The sequence below is a fragment of the Sminthopsis crassicaudata genome, chromosome 1, assembly GCF_048593235.1.
Source record: "Sminthopsis crassicaudata isolate SCR6 chromosome 1, ASM4859323v1, whole genome shotgun sequence".
In the NCBI taxonomy this organism is placed as follows: Eukaryota; Metazoa; Chordata; class Mammalia; order Dasyuromorphia; family Dasyuridae; genus Sminthopsis; species Sminthopsis crassicaudata.
The window spans coordinates 55,538,531-55,553,591 of record NC_133617.1 but is presented as its reverse complement, the minus strand read 5'-3'; the positions used below and the strand labels follow the sequence as shown (position 1 = coordinate 55,553,591).

The 15,061-nt window shown below is 38.5% G+C and overlaps 1 protein-coding gene across 5 annotated transcripts in view; it reads left to right on the top strand.

Annotated features, from left to right (window-relative positions):
* SGTA (small glutamine rich tetratricopeptide repeat co-chaperone alpha) overlaps positions 1–9,407 on the top strand; it is a 43,458-nt gene extending 34,051 nt beyond the window's left edge. For 2 of the 5 annotated variants that reach the window (XM_074304375.1, XM_074304384.1), the window contains exons 9-12: positions 260–297; positions 631–723; positions 5,118–5,243; positions 7,913–9,407. In XM_074304375.1, the coding sequence (XP_074160476.1) occupies positions 260–297; positions 631–723; positions 5,118–5,232 (246 nt within the window). In that variant the 3' untranslated portion in view covers positions 5,233–5,243; positions 7,913–9,407. The remainder of the gene's footprint in view (positions 1–259; positions 298–630; positions 724–5,117; positions 5,244–7,912) is intronic. The other 3 variants (XM_074304393.1, XM_074304409.1, XM_074304399.1) reach the window with 3 other exon arrangements.
* Positions 9,408–15,061: the final 5,654 nt, after the last annotated feature.

Below are 15,061 nucleotides of genomic sequence, written 5' to 3'. Positions count from 1 at the left end.
AATAGTTTGCACATTTCAGTACTTCATATGTTGTAATCATAAAAACTCCTTATTGATAAACTAGATCTAAGCTTATTTAATTGTAGTTGATTTAATTTGTGACAGGCACATCTTGTTCTGCATTGGAGGGTATGGTGTGTTTTGAACTTTTCTTCTTATTTATTAAAATGTAAAATGCCACTATTTAATCTAGAGATTTATAATGGATGTTCAGGATGATTAGAGAACTTTCTAATCATCAAACTATTTTCTTTAATAGGCATCAAATCTCATGAATAATCCTCAAGTACAGCAACTGTAAGTAATACTCTCTCTTGCCTTTTCTTTTGAATCTTTGATAATTGTTTAAGATCTTAAAGCTGGATGTAATCTTGGGAAATGTGACAATTCACAAGCAGTCTTATTATAGGAGAAGGTGGGAGAAATGGGCACATTCAAAAACTTACTGAATCTACAGGGAGCCTGTCAAACTCCAGCAGGAAGCTGCATGAACTAGGGAAAGCAAAGGATCCAAAAGGGATTAATCTTAATTCTTTACCAAGTCTCTTGTAACAGTCTGTCCTGCCAACGACCTGGAATCAGAAGGACCAGAGTTGGCTCATTTGTGAGTAATAAATCCTCTCCTTGCAGCATGTCTGGGATGATATCAGGTGGCCACAATCCTTTGGGAGCTGCTGGAGCCAACCCTTCTTCTCCAAATGACCTCACCAGCCTCATCCAGGCGTAAGTTGATTTGCCTTTGTTAGGGGAGGAGGATGAAGCAGAACTCTTAAAATGGAAAAAAGTCATCCTGGATCAAGTCCATCTATAGAGCAGGAGAAGCAGAAGGAAAAGCAAACTCCCCCACCAGTAGTCAGCCTTGGACTTCAGCTGTGGCCTCCCATGGCTTCATGGAAGCCACTTAATCATGACAACCTTGGGGCCTGTTCTGAGAAGGGGGCTGTGGTAGCTCTGTCACTCCTTACCATTCGGTGGAAGACAATTCTTTTCCTAAGCAGTTCTAAGTGGAGTATGTTGTCAAGGAAAGGGTTTGACTTTTGACACTCAAATGATCATGAACAAGCATCAGAATACCATTCTTATTTCTCCTGAACAAGTTGGGTAGCTGCTATAGAGAATGAATATTTGGAACATTTATGTTTTCCTGAGCACTTACTGTATGAGAGGTATTATGCTTGCAGTTAGTTGCCTTCTAAAGTCCTTTAACTGTCCATCTGAACTTTTACAGGAGACTCCCTGAAAACTCTTCTCACCGTTCTCTCTTTCTACATCATCCTTCTGCCCCTAGTAACACACTACTAACCGCTCTTTGAGCTCTGATGAGTACTCATCTCAGAATCCTTTAGTAGTTTCTTTTTGCAGATTGACTAAATTTTAGATTCTTTTTTATTTAATTTGATGTTCGAGGTTCTCTCACAGTGCACCCTTCTTTTTACATGCTACCAACTGTTGCCAGATCCGACTGCTCCATCTCCTGTACAGGCTTATGCATTTTTTATTTGTTTCTCTTACTTACCTGTACCAAAAATGCATTCTTGCTTCTGCCCATTGGATCCCTATGTGTCCTTTAAAGCACACTTCAGATGCCACCTATAGGAAGTCTCCATGATTGTTCTTCCTTTCCCTCTCTCCCCACATTAGTGATAACCTTTTACCCTGGGACCCCTTATATAGATTGATGCTGGTACCTCTTCCATGCATCTTATATCTTACCTGTTTCTTTATCTGTGACATAACATCCTAAATTCCAAAATAGCAAAAACATTTCTTAAATGAATTTTAGGAATAGAGAAATACCTTAAAATATTTATAATACAAATTAGAAGATGTAAAAGATTTTTCTTTGAGTTGACTTGTGAAAATTTTTGCCCTTTACTTTAGGACTCTCTTTAACATGCTCTACAAGGATAGTGTTTTTTCTATCTCTCTCTGTCTTTCTCTTGGTTTATCTGTCTTTGCTATTGTCTCTCTGCATCTGCCTCTCTCTACCTGTATCTCTGGATCAGTGAAATTTAGCATCCTGCCATACTGTGATTGTCTTAAACTCCAACAAAGTATATACTACTATCTTATATAAATGTCCTGGCTCTGATACCTACCTTCTTTTCCCTACTTTGTTCCACTCCCTTTATACTCCAAGTGTATCTTCTCTAGGGAAATGAAAATTTGTAAGAGAAAGCATTTGTAAGAAAGAAAGAAAGAAAGAAAGAACCAGAAATTATTCTGATTAGCTAATTCTCTTCATTCCCCCCAACTTCTCTCTAGTTTTCTCTTATGCCCTTGACAGTATTATTATTCCCATTCAATCATAAATGGCAACCCCAAGGACTCATGCTAGTTTGGAATTGGCTTGGTCAGGTTCTTTAAGCAAAGTTTTCTGGTTGTCATCTCAGTCTCATGCTCAGGAAATAAGAAAGCCTTTTTAGTACTAGGTAACTTGTTTTCAAGTAACTGGCATGTTTGTCATTATAGACCTAGCACATGTGACACATAGTATCACTACCATCTTTGTCAGAGCACACAATGCTATATGATGTCTATGAAAGGAAAGTTATGATGGAGCAACTGGGAAAGGTGACAGCTGAGCTTGAGTTCTAGTTAGGATTTTAATGGAGATATTGTGAAAAAAGGTATGAATATGGGACAAATAGAAGGTGGTGAAGAGTCCATTTAGCTAGAACTTAGAATACATGATTTTGCGGTAGAATAGGACAAATCTAAAGAGGTTGGTGTATGTGTGGAGAGTTTTAAATGCCTTTGCTTAAATTGGAGTTGGGGGTAATATGCAGAAAAGAAGTTATTATAGTTTAGAGTTCAATATTCTAGGCATGCTAATGTAGTTTTTGAGGGAATAGATGGAATTCAGCAGTTCGGAGGTTTCATCTGAAAATGTTGGGACCCAGTGGTTACTTGGGAACTGTATTTCAGAATTACAGAAAGAGCAAAAGAGGAATACTGTGATATCTTAGATTCCGGTAAGGTAGATTTCAAAAGAACCAGTAAAAGAATAGGTGGAACGCCCATGGACTAAAATTCTACAGGAGAAATCAGCCCAGAAGGGATGGGAAGAGATCAACCATGCAAATCTGAAGAAACAAAGAGAAACCATTTCAATGAAGAGAAAAAGGGGGAAACTGTGTAGAGAACACTGGATGCACAGGGAACTCACCTAAACTTAGATTTTTAAAAGTCATATGTAGAGAGCTCATGAAAAGGGGATGGGTCAAAGAGGATGAGCACCCAAGTGTGGCGTGGTACTCATAGTTGGTGTTTGTAATGCTAATCCTCTGAGCAAGCTAGAGCTGATGAGTAATACTGGGGCATCAAGGGTGGTTTCTTTTTGAGCTTAAAGGAGGGAACACTGGCACTCAGGAGATGAGATGGTAGTGACTGATAATGGAAAGAAGAAGTCCTGATTTCTACTACTACTCAACTCCTTATTTTTGCTTCTGTTTTTTCTGATAAGAGATTGATTTTTGCAGGGAAAAGAATAGAACAAATATGGATAACAGGGAGTTATAAAAGTATCTAGCTCCCCCTTCATAAGTGATGAATTCAAGTCATGTGGTCCAAATTGAGTTCATTTGGAGAATTAAAGCTGGTGGTTGCCAATCTACTGTCCATGATCTTTGAAAAAGACACTACAGGATTGGATAAATACTGTCATAATTTTCAAGAAGAGGAAGAAAATAGCACCTAAAAATTGCAGGCCGATGAATTTGACTTTGCTTCCTAGCAAATACCTTAGTAAAGACTTGATTAATGAATACCTAGAAAAGGAAATGGTCAGATTCTTCCTGACTTCAGTAGAAAGGGAAATGTAAATAGTTTATCTAGATTTTAGCAAAACATTTGAAATTGTCTCTTCTGTGCTTCTGGAAAATATTGTGCTTGACAATAGTATGGTAGATGAATTCAAAACTTGAATGATTAGATCCACTCTCCACCTTAAATGGAGGTCTTCAGGGGAGTTTCCCTGGGACTGGCACTATTTACCACTTTTACTAGTGATTTAGGTATAAGGCATTGATAGCATAGAGTCCTCAGATTTTTAGTCTGAAGGGAGAACTAACACTTTGAATGACTATAAGAATTCGGAAAGATCTTGACAGCCTAGAGCAAATTTAATAAGATGAACTTTAATAGGGATAAATGTACAGTTATTCTTTTTGGTTTAAAATATCAAATTCAGAGGTACAAGATGGATCATGATTAGCATACAAAAAAATCTGGGGGTTTAGTGTAATGCAAGCTTAACATGAGTAATTAGTGTGCTGTTGGTGCCCAAGAAAACTAACATCATCTTCTTACGCTGCATGAAAAAGACATAATAGCTGGGAAGGAAAAAGGAAGTGGGAGTCCTGCTGTCCTCTGCTTTGGCCCACCCATTTCTGGAGTATTGAATTCAATTTTGGGCCCCTTATTTAGGGAGGATGTTGTTAAACTGAACGTGTCCAGATGAAACCAGCAGATAATAAAGGGCCTTGTGTTCAGGTCCCTGGAGGTTCCATTGAAGAACCTCAGCTGATTTCTACCTGGAGTAGGTAAGGGAGGATAATATGCTGAACATGGGAACTATTTACAAATATTTGAATGTTGGTTCTAGAAGGGGGATTGGCCTCAAAAGGCAGAACAGTGAGCTGCATAGAAGTTGTAGAGGTGAATTTAAGCTTACTATTAGGAAAAGGTTTCTAAGAATTTGAGGCATTCTGCTGAACAGTGAGAGGGCTTGGTTTCTTCCCTGTAGCTGAGTTCTTTAAGCAGATTCTTGATGGCCACATGACAGGTACATTGCAGAAAGTTCTTTTAGGTAGACCTTTGATTAGATGGTTAGTGAATTCTCTGCCAACTCTGTAATTTCATATCGCAATTGGAAAGTAAAGAAGGCACCCAGAGTAAGCTCTAGGGTTTTACACGTGGCTGATTGCGATGATCTTGCTAGTATCAGAAACAGCAGGGTGATAATCAGACCCTTAGTTTGAGTCTCAAAGCTTAGAGATCTAGCCTCCTGCTCTTTTTGCCTTTTGGACCGTGAGCTTTCTTATATTTTCATCTCCTTTTTTGATTCAATTGGTTTTTATTTATTCTGATTGCATATTTCTGTTTTTGTTTTTCAGAGGCCAACAGTTTGCTCAGCAGATGCAGCAACAAAATCCAGAGTTGATAGAACAGCTCAGAAGCCAGATTAGGAGTCGGACCCCTAGTGCCAGCAATGATGACCAGCAGGAATGAACAGTGAAGGTGTAAGTTTGGGCCCTGCTGAGGTGACATGACATAGTGATGGAGAGAGAGCCCTTACCTGAATCAGAACAATTGGATTTGAGTCCCCATTTAGGTCCTAAATGACCATCATTAGCAATACATGGAATTTCAGAGTTTGGGAAGGGCAGAGTTTTGGGATGAGCTGGTTGTTTAATTCAGTCTTCCATCCAACAGAGAAAACCCTTCTTTTTTTTTTATCCTTCCTTATTATGAGGCAACCAATAACATTTTTGAATAACTCTTAATTGCTCTTCTCTATAATGGAGAATTTCACATTTACTAATCATTAGTGATTTTTAAAATGGGCTATTCTCCCAGTAGTCGTGGGGATACATTATAAATGTTATCCCTTTTTACCGAGGAGGAGAAAGGTTAGGTCCACAGTCCCCCAATTAATAGTATTAACAAACTTAACAAGATTTATAAATACTTTAAGGTTGACTTCTCATGGATTCTTATTATGTCTTCATAATAAACCTGTGAACTATATAATATATTTTGATCCACATTTTTCTGATAAACAAAATTATGAGGCAGTTTAGGTGGCTCAGTGGATGAGTCTCAGTTTCCTTATCTATAAATTCAAGATCATAATAACATTCTACTCCCAAGATTGTCTACAAATTTAAATCAAATGATACAGTAAGGACCTTGCTAGTGAATATTATGAGTGACTTTGTTCTAGTCACATAGCTAGTGTTGTTGATTAGGTATGGGATTAGAACTCAAGATTCCAAATACCAAGTCTGGTGCTCTGGTGGTACTGTACAATCTTGCCATCTTAAGTGGCAAAGGAGCGCACAAGTTCTAGTCTTTATAGTCTATGTCCAGGATTCTTTCCTTTATAGCATGTGATCATCATTTATATGTCCCTGATAGCTGCAAAGTACTTTCCTCACAATTTCTAAATGAGTAAATTAGTACAAGTGTCATTATCTTCATGGGAAAACTGAGGTTCTGAGAAGGTAAGCCTGTTGTCCTACAACTAGTGGGATTTAATTCTAGTCTGATTTAAAATAAGGTGTCCTTATCAGCTCTCTTTCTGCTGTACCACTCTTCATTTTCTGTTGTCTCTTCCTGTTGTTTCTCTGCCTATGGTTACTTAATTTCTTGTCCTCAAGTTTTTTCATATGTGAGACAGGTAATGTACCTGCAGAGCCACCTATCTCACAGACATGGATATTCCATCCAACCAGTATGCAACCACTCCATGAGTTATTTTTCTTGTTCCTTGTAGGTTCAGTCTCTGGTGAGGAAGCTCTCTGAATAGCTATTGTTGTCCTCAACAATAGAAATAGAGCTTGTGAACCTCCAATGGCAGAGCTTTCAAGAACCTAGAGCTCAAGTCTGTATCAGAGAGCTGTATTAGAGAGGGGCCTTGATAAAGGGACTCCCAAGAAGAGTAATACAATATACATGACCAAGTTTTTTTTTTTTTTAATTTAAGGCACTGTATATAAGCAAGATATTGCTATTTGGATTTAGATTAGTGCCTGCCTAGATTTGCAGGTGATTCTTCCTAGTGTAGTTGCATCATTTCTTAAAAGATATGTAGTAAATTTTATTGATATTGTTTGTAATGTAGGTTTCACACTGTTGGATAATACCAAATCCTCCTCCTCATTACCTATCCTTAAAGAGAAAAAAAAAAATCTATGCAAGTAAAGGATTTAGGAGTTAGACCTAGGGGTTATTCATGAGCAAACTGTGAGATCCAATATGATTCAGTAGTATGGCAGCTGAAAAAAGTAGGCTTAAATGCAGACTGAATTAGTTTAAAGCTTGTATTTGAAACAAGGGAAATAGGATAGTCCCTCTAAGCTTTTACCTTATCTAGAGTCTTGAGGGTTATGACTTACACACCTTCACATTTTACATGATAATAGTGGCTTGAAGAAATTAAAAATGTTGACCTTGAATTTAAAAGGAAGGCTCCCAAAGAGGAAGACTGTCACAAGGAAAGTGAATTACTTGCTTGACTCTAGAAAGGACTAAGACAAATGGTAAAAGCTATAGGAAGGCAGATTCCATGTCAATATAAAGAATTTTTTAAGAAAATCATATCAAGTTGTGAAATGGACTTTGGAGGTAATAAGCCTTCTATTATTGGGGATGGCTATGAAAGGCAAGGTTACCCACTTTACTTTTCAAGCCCCAAGTTTTCTTATTTGTAAAATGGAGGTAATGATACCAAGAGGCAATATGATGTGGTAGAATAAAATTGAACTTGATTGAGGAAACCTGGATTAGTTATGGCTTTATCTTTAGAATTATGTTCCCTGGACCAGTGATTTCTCAGCCTCAGTATATGCTTTGCAAAACTGGAGTGTTCATATCTACTTTACAAGATTGTTGTTAGATTCAATTAGTGTAATGGATCTAAAATTGATTTGTCAACCTTAAAGTGCTATATATTAGCTGTTAGAGTGGAAATTGGGCTCCTCTTCAAGTAAGGCTTCTATTAGGCGATCCCTGGGGTTCCTTTCTACTCTGAAATTCTACTCTGAATATGCTTTTACTTTGAGAGTCAGATGGTATTTCTCATTCCTAGACCCATCCCAGTGCTTTGTACACAGTAGGCTCTTAATGATAACTTGTTGGTGGTGGTTAGATTGTTATGGTTTTCATTGGATTTATGTTCTTTTAACAGCAGCACCATTGAGAATTGAGTCCTTCGATGTACAGACTGGAAGCCATGTGTTCTGCCATTTCTCCAGTTGGAATATCCAAGAGAGAAAAAAGAAAAAAAATTATTGGACCTGCATGTTAAGACGGATTCTTATTTTCCTTTTCTTTCCCTCTCCTTCCCTCTGTCCCCAAACTATATTTTTTTTTTTCCCGAAAAAGAGCCAGCAAGCTGTAAACACAAACCAGCATCCACCCTCTTTCTAGCTCTCAGAAAGTCAGTTACCGAAGTATTTTCTACAGTGGGGCCTATGGGTGGTTTTCAGCCTCATCTACGAGATGTTTCAAGTTTTCTGTAAGAAGCCTTCACCATCTTGTGTTTGTGGGCCACACACACTGGCTACCTGGGGCTTTTGAGGGTTGTATTCATCTCCTCTTTATTTTTTTAAAGAGGAAAAAAGTATTTTCTTTCATGATTAGAAGTCAGTTTCTAAACACAAACATCCTCTCAGGTTGCCGGGTATTCCCAGTGCTCCTCCAGCTGAGTGTCCTGCTCTAATAATGCTCACTGCCATTTACAATCTGGGGCGTAAAGATGTCGTCAGTGCAGTTTGGATTATCTGTATGCATGGAAAAAAGTTCCATTATGGATGTGTATAGAAGCTTTTGTTAACTTGAACCTTGTAGGGGGAGGGGGCAGTCTTATTGGGGTGCGTAAGACCAGTTTCTGTGACTTTCTTCAAATTGAGCATTTTGATAGGAATTTTTTTTTTTCCTCAGATCCTTTTTGCCAGTGATCTCAAACATCTAGTCACAATCATGATTTGTACCTGGTGCCCGCTTGTTTCTCATTCACCAGGTGGAGAGACTTGAGCTTCACCCATCAGTCTTATCATCCATTCATTGCCTATCTCACTGTCCCTTTACACAGGTGATAGTGGACACTTGGGTTTCTACTGGAGAGGAATATCAGCACAATTTCTCCCTTACTGTGAAAGTAGACTGCGCCTGATAAGGGACAACAGAGCCAGCAGCCTGCATGATCAGCTGCTGGTCTCATGAAGGTGGAAAACAGTAGCATTTTATAGGAACTTGCAGGGAGGTGAGACTGTAGTTGCCCATGTAGCAGTGAAATTAGCATCCATGCTCAATAGTAGTTTGGATACCTCATTAAATCCTGGAGGCCTCCACTCACCATGAACAGATAGAGTTTGGCAAAGGTGTGAGAAGGGTAAAGAGAAGACAAGGAAGAGAGCTTATGATCCAGACAAGGTGACAGTGTCTCAGTCTTGTAACAGATAATTGAATGGAAGGCTCCATAGTTAGAAAGGACAGCTGTCCCCCTGTTGCTTTCAGGGAGCCTCTTGGGGAGATAGATGAGCTTTGAGTGTTCTAGATGACTAGCAGGAAACAAAATGATCACCTGTAATCCATCATCACCCACAATGTTTTTAACTCTTCAGTTTTAACTGTGGTGAAGAATGTAACGTGTGGGGAATAAATATACGTTGTGACCTTTTTATTTGTCCTCCCTTTAGTCCCTTTGTTGTCACTCCCAAGCGCGTTGAGAGATTTGTCAATCCAGAAGGCTGGGCCAGAGTCCCAACTTCTGTTTTGTTTGGTTTCCCCTGGGCAGAGCTGGCAACCTTTGTACCTGTGGCCCAATATTGCCTGGCAGAGAAAGGCAGGCTCCTTATAAAATCAAAGCAATGCTAAATGGAGGCCAGCCAAATAAAGGAATCTGGAGAACATCCTGGGTTATCAGGGGTGTTTTCGAGCACTCATAGAAAGAGACATCACGGGAGGTTGGTAGAGTACTCTTCCCCACAACAGTCCTGTGAGCTGGGAGGATATGACCACACCAGGAATTAGTATCAGAACTGTGATGAGACCCCATAATACCTCGGCTGCAGTTCCCCCAGGTTTTCTACTAATCTGCCTCTGCGCACAGCTGGAAGATGAATTAAGGTTACATGTAGTGACTCTAGGACGGTTTTTGTTTTTTAAGAGGGAAGATGATATAATTTTGAAGGTTAGCCCTTCCACATATTACATTTCAAGGGTGAATTGTATACAATCTGGGATCAGATCGTCTCTCACCAAAATTTAGTATTGGCCCACTATACTAGGCTGCCTTTCCCCACAGCGTTGTGTTAATGTGGGGGCAATTTTCCTGCCATAAGACAAACAGTTCAACTCTGCGGAGGGCTTCTTAAAGTGTGTGTAGGGGCAACTTGTGAAGGAGATGGATCTCACACTGATTGACTTAATCCCATCTCTGTCATCGGAATCAGCAGCTTGGTGGCCACCTTTGTGAGATGAGGGGTGGTTGTCAAGGGGTCTCCAAGGGCTTTTAGCTTCAGTGTTCACAGGGTAGAATTTCTTTTAGAGGATATGATGCCTTAAATTTATTTCTTCTAATTTTTCCCATTCATTTTCACTTGTTCTTAGAAAATGGTATATAGTGGAGCAAACCCTGAGTTTGGACTTGGGGGGGGTCCTTGTTTCTTTGTATCAGCACTTTCTGGCTTGGACAGTCACTTAAGGAAACAAGCTCACTTTGCCAATATGTAAACTGGGAATAGTACTTGGAGTCTTTTCATTAACAGAATCAATAAACATTAATTGCCCACTATATGCCAGGCACTTTGCAAAGCACTGAGGATTGAAAAGTTAGCCTTGTTCTCAAAGAGCTTAGACTCTAAAATGCAAGCTATTACACCAGATAAATAGGAAATAACAGGGAAGACACTGGCAGAGGTAGAATTTTTATTTTTTATTTTATTTTATTTTATTTTAATTTATTTAGAATTTTTTTTTCCCACAGTATGTATGCATGAGTAATTTTTTTTTATAATATTATCCCGTGTATTCATTTTTCCGAATTATCCCCCCCCTCCCTGCACTTCCTCCCCCCCCCCCCATGACAGGCAATCCCATACATTTTACATGTGTTACAATATAACCTAGATACAATATATGTGTGTAAATACCATTTTCTTGTTGCACATTAAGTATTAGATTCTGAAGGTATAAGTAACCTGGGTAGATAGACAGTAGTGCTAACAATTTACATTCACTTCCCAGTGTTCCTTCTCTGGGTGTAGTTATTTCTGTCCATCATTGATCAACTGGAAGTGAGTTGGATCTTCTTTATGTTGAAGATATCCACTTCCATCAGAATAAGAGGTAGAATTTTTAATTGGGACTTAAAAGAAGCCAGGGAACTCAGTAATCAGTGGAGGGGGGAGCATGCTCTAGGCATGAAGGCAAGCCAGAAAAAATGCTTTCCAAAATTGGAGTGTCTTGTTTAGGGAACAGCTAGGAGGCCAGTGTAACTGGATCAGTGTATATGTAAAACTGGAAAGGTCGAAGAGAGCTAGGTTATGAAGGGCTTTGAATGCTAAACAGCATTTTGTATTTGGAGACGATAGGGAGTCCCTGGAGTTTGTTCCATAGTTGAATCTGTTTTAGGAAAATCACATAGTGGCTGAATGGGGGATAGATTGAGAGGGCAAGGGACTTAAGGCAGCCAGTACTGTCTATTGCATCTGTTGCAATAGTGCAAATAATGAGGAGGACCTGCACCAGGCTGGGGGCAACATTGGAGGAGAAGAGAAGGTGAATTGGAGAGATGTTACAAAGGGAAATTGATAGGCCTTGACAAGAGCTTAAATGTGGCAGGTGAGAGTGTAAGAAGTCCAAGATGGCTCCTTGGTTGCAAGGCTGAGGGTCTGCCACTATGTTAGTAAAGAAGGTGGGGGTGGTGAGGGTTTAGGGGAAAGAAAATTAGTTCTGTTTTATAGGTATCAAGCAGACGTACATTTTGAAATATTTTGAGGCAGTTGGAGATCAGAGAAACTAGGATAGGAAAGTAGTTTTGAGAATCATTTATGTAGAAATGGTAATCACAATTTGTACAGTTATGACACAATATAAATGTGGTTCTTTGCCATGTAACACCCATGGAGGTTGAGTTAGCCCGTGTCTGTTATTCTCTCTTGACAGGAACAGGATGAGGCCCTAACTTGGGACCAAAGATAACTGCCGTGGCACCAGGATCCAGGAACAGTTGAGTGGTGAGGAACCTTTCCCACCATCTCTGTTGCCACAAAACTCAAGTTAGTAGTAGAAGAGTGACCTATAATCCAAATGTTAGCTGGGATTTTCCTAACTTCATAGTGTTGTGGTTTTGTGGTTTTTTGTTTTTTTTTTGTTTTTGTTTGTTTGTTTGTTTGTTTGTTTTGAGGGGGGTGAAGAGAGATGGGGATGGACTAGACTTATGATTTCATTGACATAGGAAGCTCCTAATAAGGTGAATTGCTCTGCAGCTTTAAGTTGCTTTGTGGCACAATGAAAAACTATCACAGCCTAGATCACATCGAATAGGTGTTAAGAGGCTGCACCTAAACTCAGTCTTGCTGACTATTATTTGCCCTGTATGCAATGCTATGACAAGGAAAAGTCTTAGAGAAAACTGTCCATACATCTGTTGACAAATTTGTTGGGCTTTTTTTTTTTTAAGATTTTTAAAAATTTATTTTTAACAAACATTGCTTTATATGAATCCTGTTGGGAGAGAAAAATTAGAGCAAAAAGGTAAAAAAACATGGGAGAAAAAAAAAGTGAACATAATATGTATTGATTTACATTCAGTCTCCTTAGTTCTTTTTCTGGGTGCAGATGGCATTTTCTGTCCAAACTCTATTGGGATTGCTTTGGATCACTGAATCACTGAGAAGAACTTAGCCTTTCTATAGTTGACCATTGCACATTCTTGCTATTACTGTATACGATTTATTCCTGATTCTACTTGTTTCACTCAGCATCAGTTGTTGTTACATGCACTCATCAGTTCATGTAAATCTTTCCAAGCCTTTCTGAAGTCAGCTTGTTCATCATTTTTTATAGAACAATAATATTCCATTACTGTCACATACCATAACAGCCATTTCCAAATTAATAGTCATTTGTTCATTTTCCAATTCTTTGCTACCACAAAAAGCTGAGACAAACATTTTTGCACACACAAATCCTTTTCTTTCCTTTATGATTTCCTTGGGATACAGATCCAGTAGAGACAATGTAGAACAAAGGGTATGCTCAGTTTTATAGCCCTTTGGGCATAGTTTCTGGTGACAAATTTGAAAAATCCTTATTGGCATTCCCCAGAATAAGATTGACTAAGGGTGCCTGGGGTAGAGGGATAGAAGGGAAAGGAGACAGATTTAGGACTTGGATTACTTTCCAAAGTTGCTGTCTAATTCAAGAACAAAGCACTAATAATTATTTCTCTCCACGGAGGTGTGTGTATATGGGAATGAGTCTATAAAAAATCTGAATAGTGGCTCATTGGCACTGGGCTGATAATTTAATTTTTCATAAATTTTAATACCTTTGGTTTATCTTCCAAAAAAACTCAAATATATCCTTTATTTGTATACTGTACTTATTTCCCTTTTCCCCATGGCATTTTCAGTGATTCAGGACAAATGGTATCTTTGTTTTAAGAGTGAGGCTAGTTCTTAGAAAGCTGAGAGTTCCCTGAAAGGGATGGAGTAAGAACCTTAGTCCATTTTTTTTCTTTGTGATATAAAGTATTCTGACTGGAAACAATTATAACAAGTACACTTGTCCTTGAAAATAAATGCCTTTATAATAAAAAAAAAATAAAAATAAAAAAAGAAAGAAAAGAAATGCCTTTTATCACTCCTATAATGCTCTGCCTTACCTCTCTATGACTGTTCCAGTCTTTTTTTTTTTTTTTCTTTTCTCTGAGGCCGGGGTTAAGTGACTTGCCCAGGGTCACACAGCTAGGAAGTGTTAAGTGTCTGAGACCAGATTTGAACTCTGATCCTCCTGAATTCAAGGCTGGTGCTCTAGCCACTGCGCCACCTAGCTGCCCCCTGTTCCAGTCTTTCAATAATCACTTTGTTCACTAAAGAAAAATTAATGTCCTGTCCTTATCTCTCTACATTTGAGCTTTTTCAGTTACCATCCAGAAGAAAGATTGTCCTGGGTTCTTGAAATGTTGGGAGCTTGAAGGAATCTTTAGATCATAAAATGTAAGAGTTGGAAGGGCCCTTAAAATAGTAGCTTATTATGAGACCATCCAGTCCATTCCATTTTACATTATAAGGAAATGAACATGAAAGTGACTTGTTCAAAATTCCAGATTTAGAGGCAGGCTTGAGACTAGAGTCAGGTGTTCTAATGCCTTTCCCGAAAGGAGATATCACAGCCTATTGTACCTGTCATTGCATTAGATTAATATCTTAGGAATTAACTATATTAATTAATATCTTAGGTGTAATCTAAGGAAATGCTCCAAACTTCATTTTATGCCTAATATTTTCTTTTTCTTAGTGCGGGATGAAGACCTAATATGACTGCCAGTTTATGATTATATAGTACTTTATAATTTTTTTTGTGTGGGTGGGTGTATGTGGAAGCGTGTATTTTGCTGAGGCAGTTGGGGTTAAGTGACTTGATTAGGGTTTTTACAGCTAGGAAGTTTTGTGTCTGAGAACAGATTTGAACTCAGACTATCCTGACTTCAGGAGTGGTGCTCTCCACTGGGCCACCTAGCTGCCCCAGTAATTTATATTTTTAAAAGAACACTAAAGAGTCATTGTTTTATGGTGGAAGAAAGGTTTAATTGAAATCAGCAAAGACTCCTGCCTCTGACACAGCTGATCATGTAACCTTGGGCAAGGCATTTTGCCTCTGAGCCCTATTTCTTTATTTGTAAAATGGATGTATTTGTAGTACTTGAGGATTGTTGTGAAAATCAAAGTGTTGTAAAGACTTTGTAAGGGAAGTACTTTAAATGTTCTTTGTAGTTATAACCCCGTGAGATAATAAGTAATTTAATCCCTCTTACAGTTGAGAAAGCTGAGCCTAAAACAAGTTACCATTTGTGCATTGTTACACTAACAAGTGGAATAGTCTCACTGGAGCCTATTTCCTCTGACCCAAAGTGCTTTTTGTCTTATAAAAATGATGCACAATTAAATTCAAAGTGTATTAAGTACTTAGCATGTGCAGCTATTTTGATTCAGTTTCAAAGACAAAAGGAAACAGTTTTTACTCTCACAATTTACTTTTTGGTGGTATATAATGTATACTAGATTAGAGAACCACAAGTATGTCTTGATTTATATTAGTCCTCTTG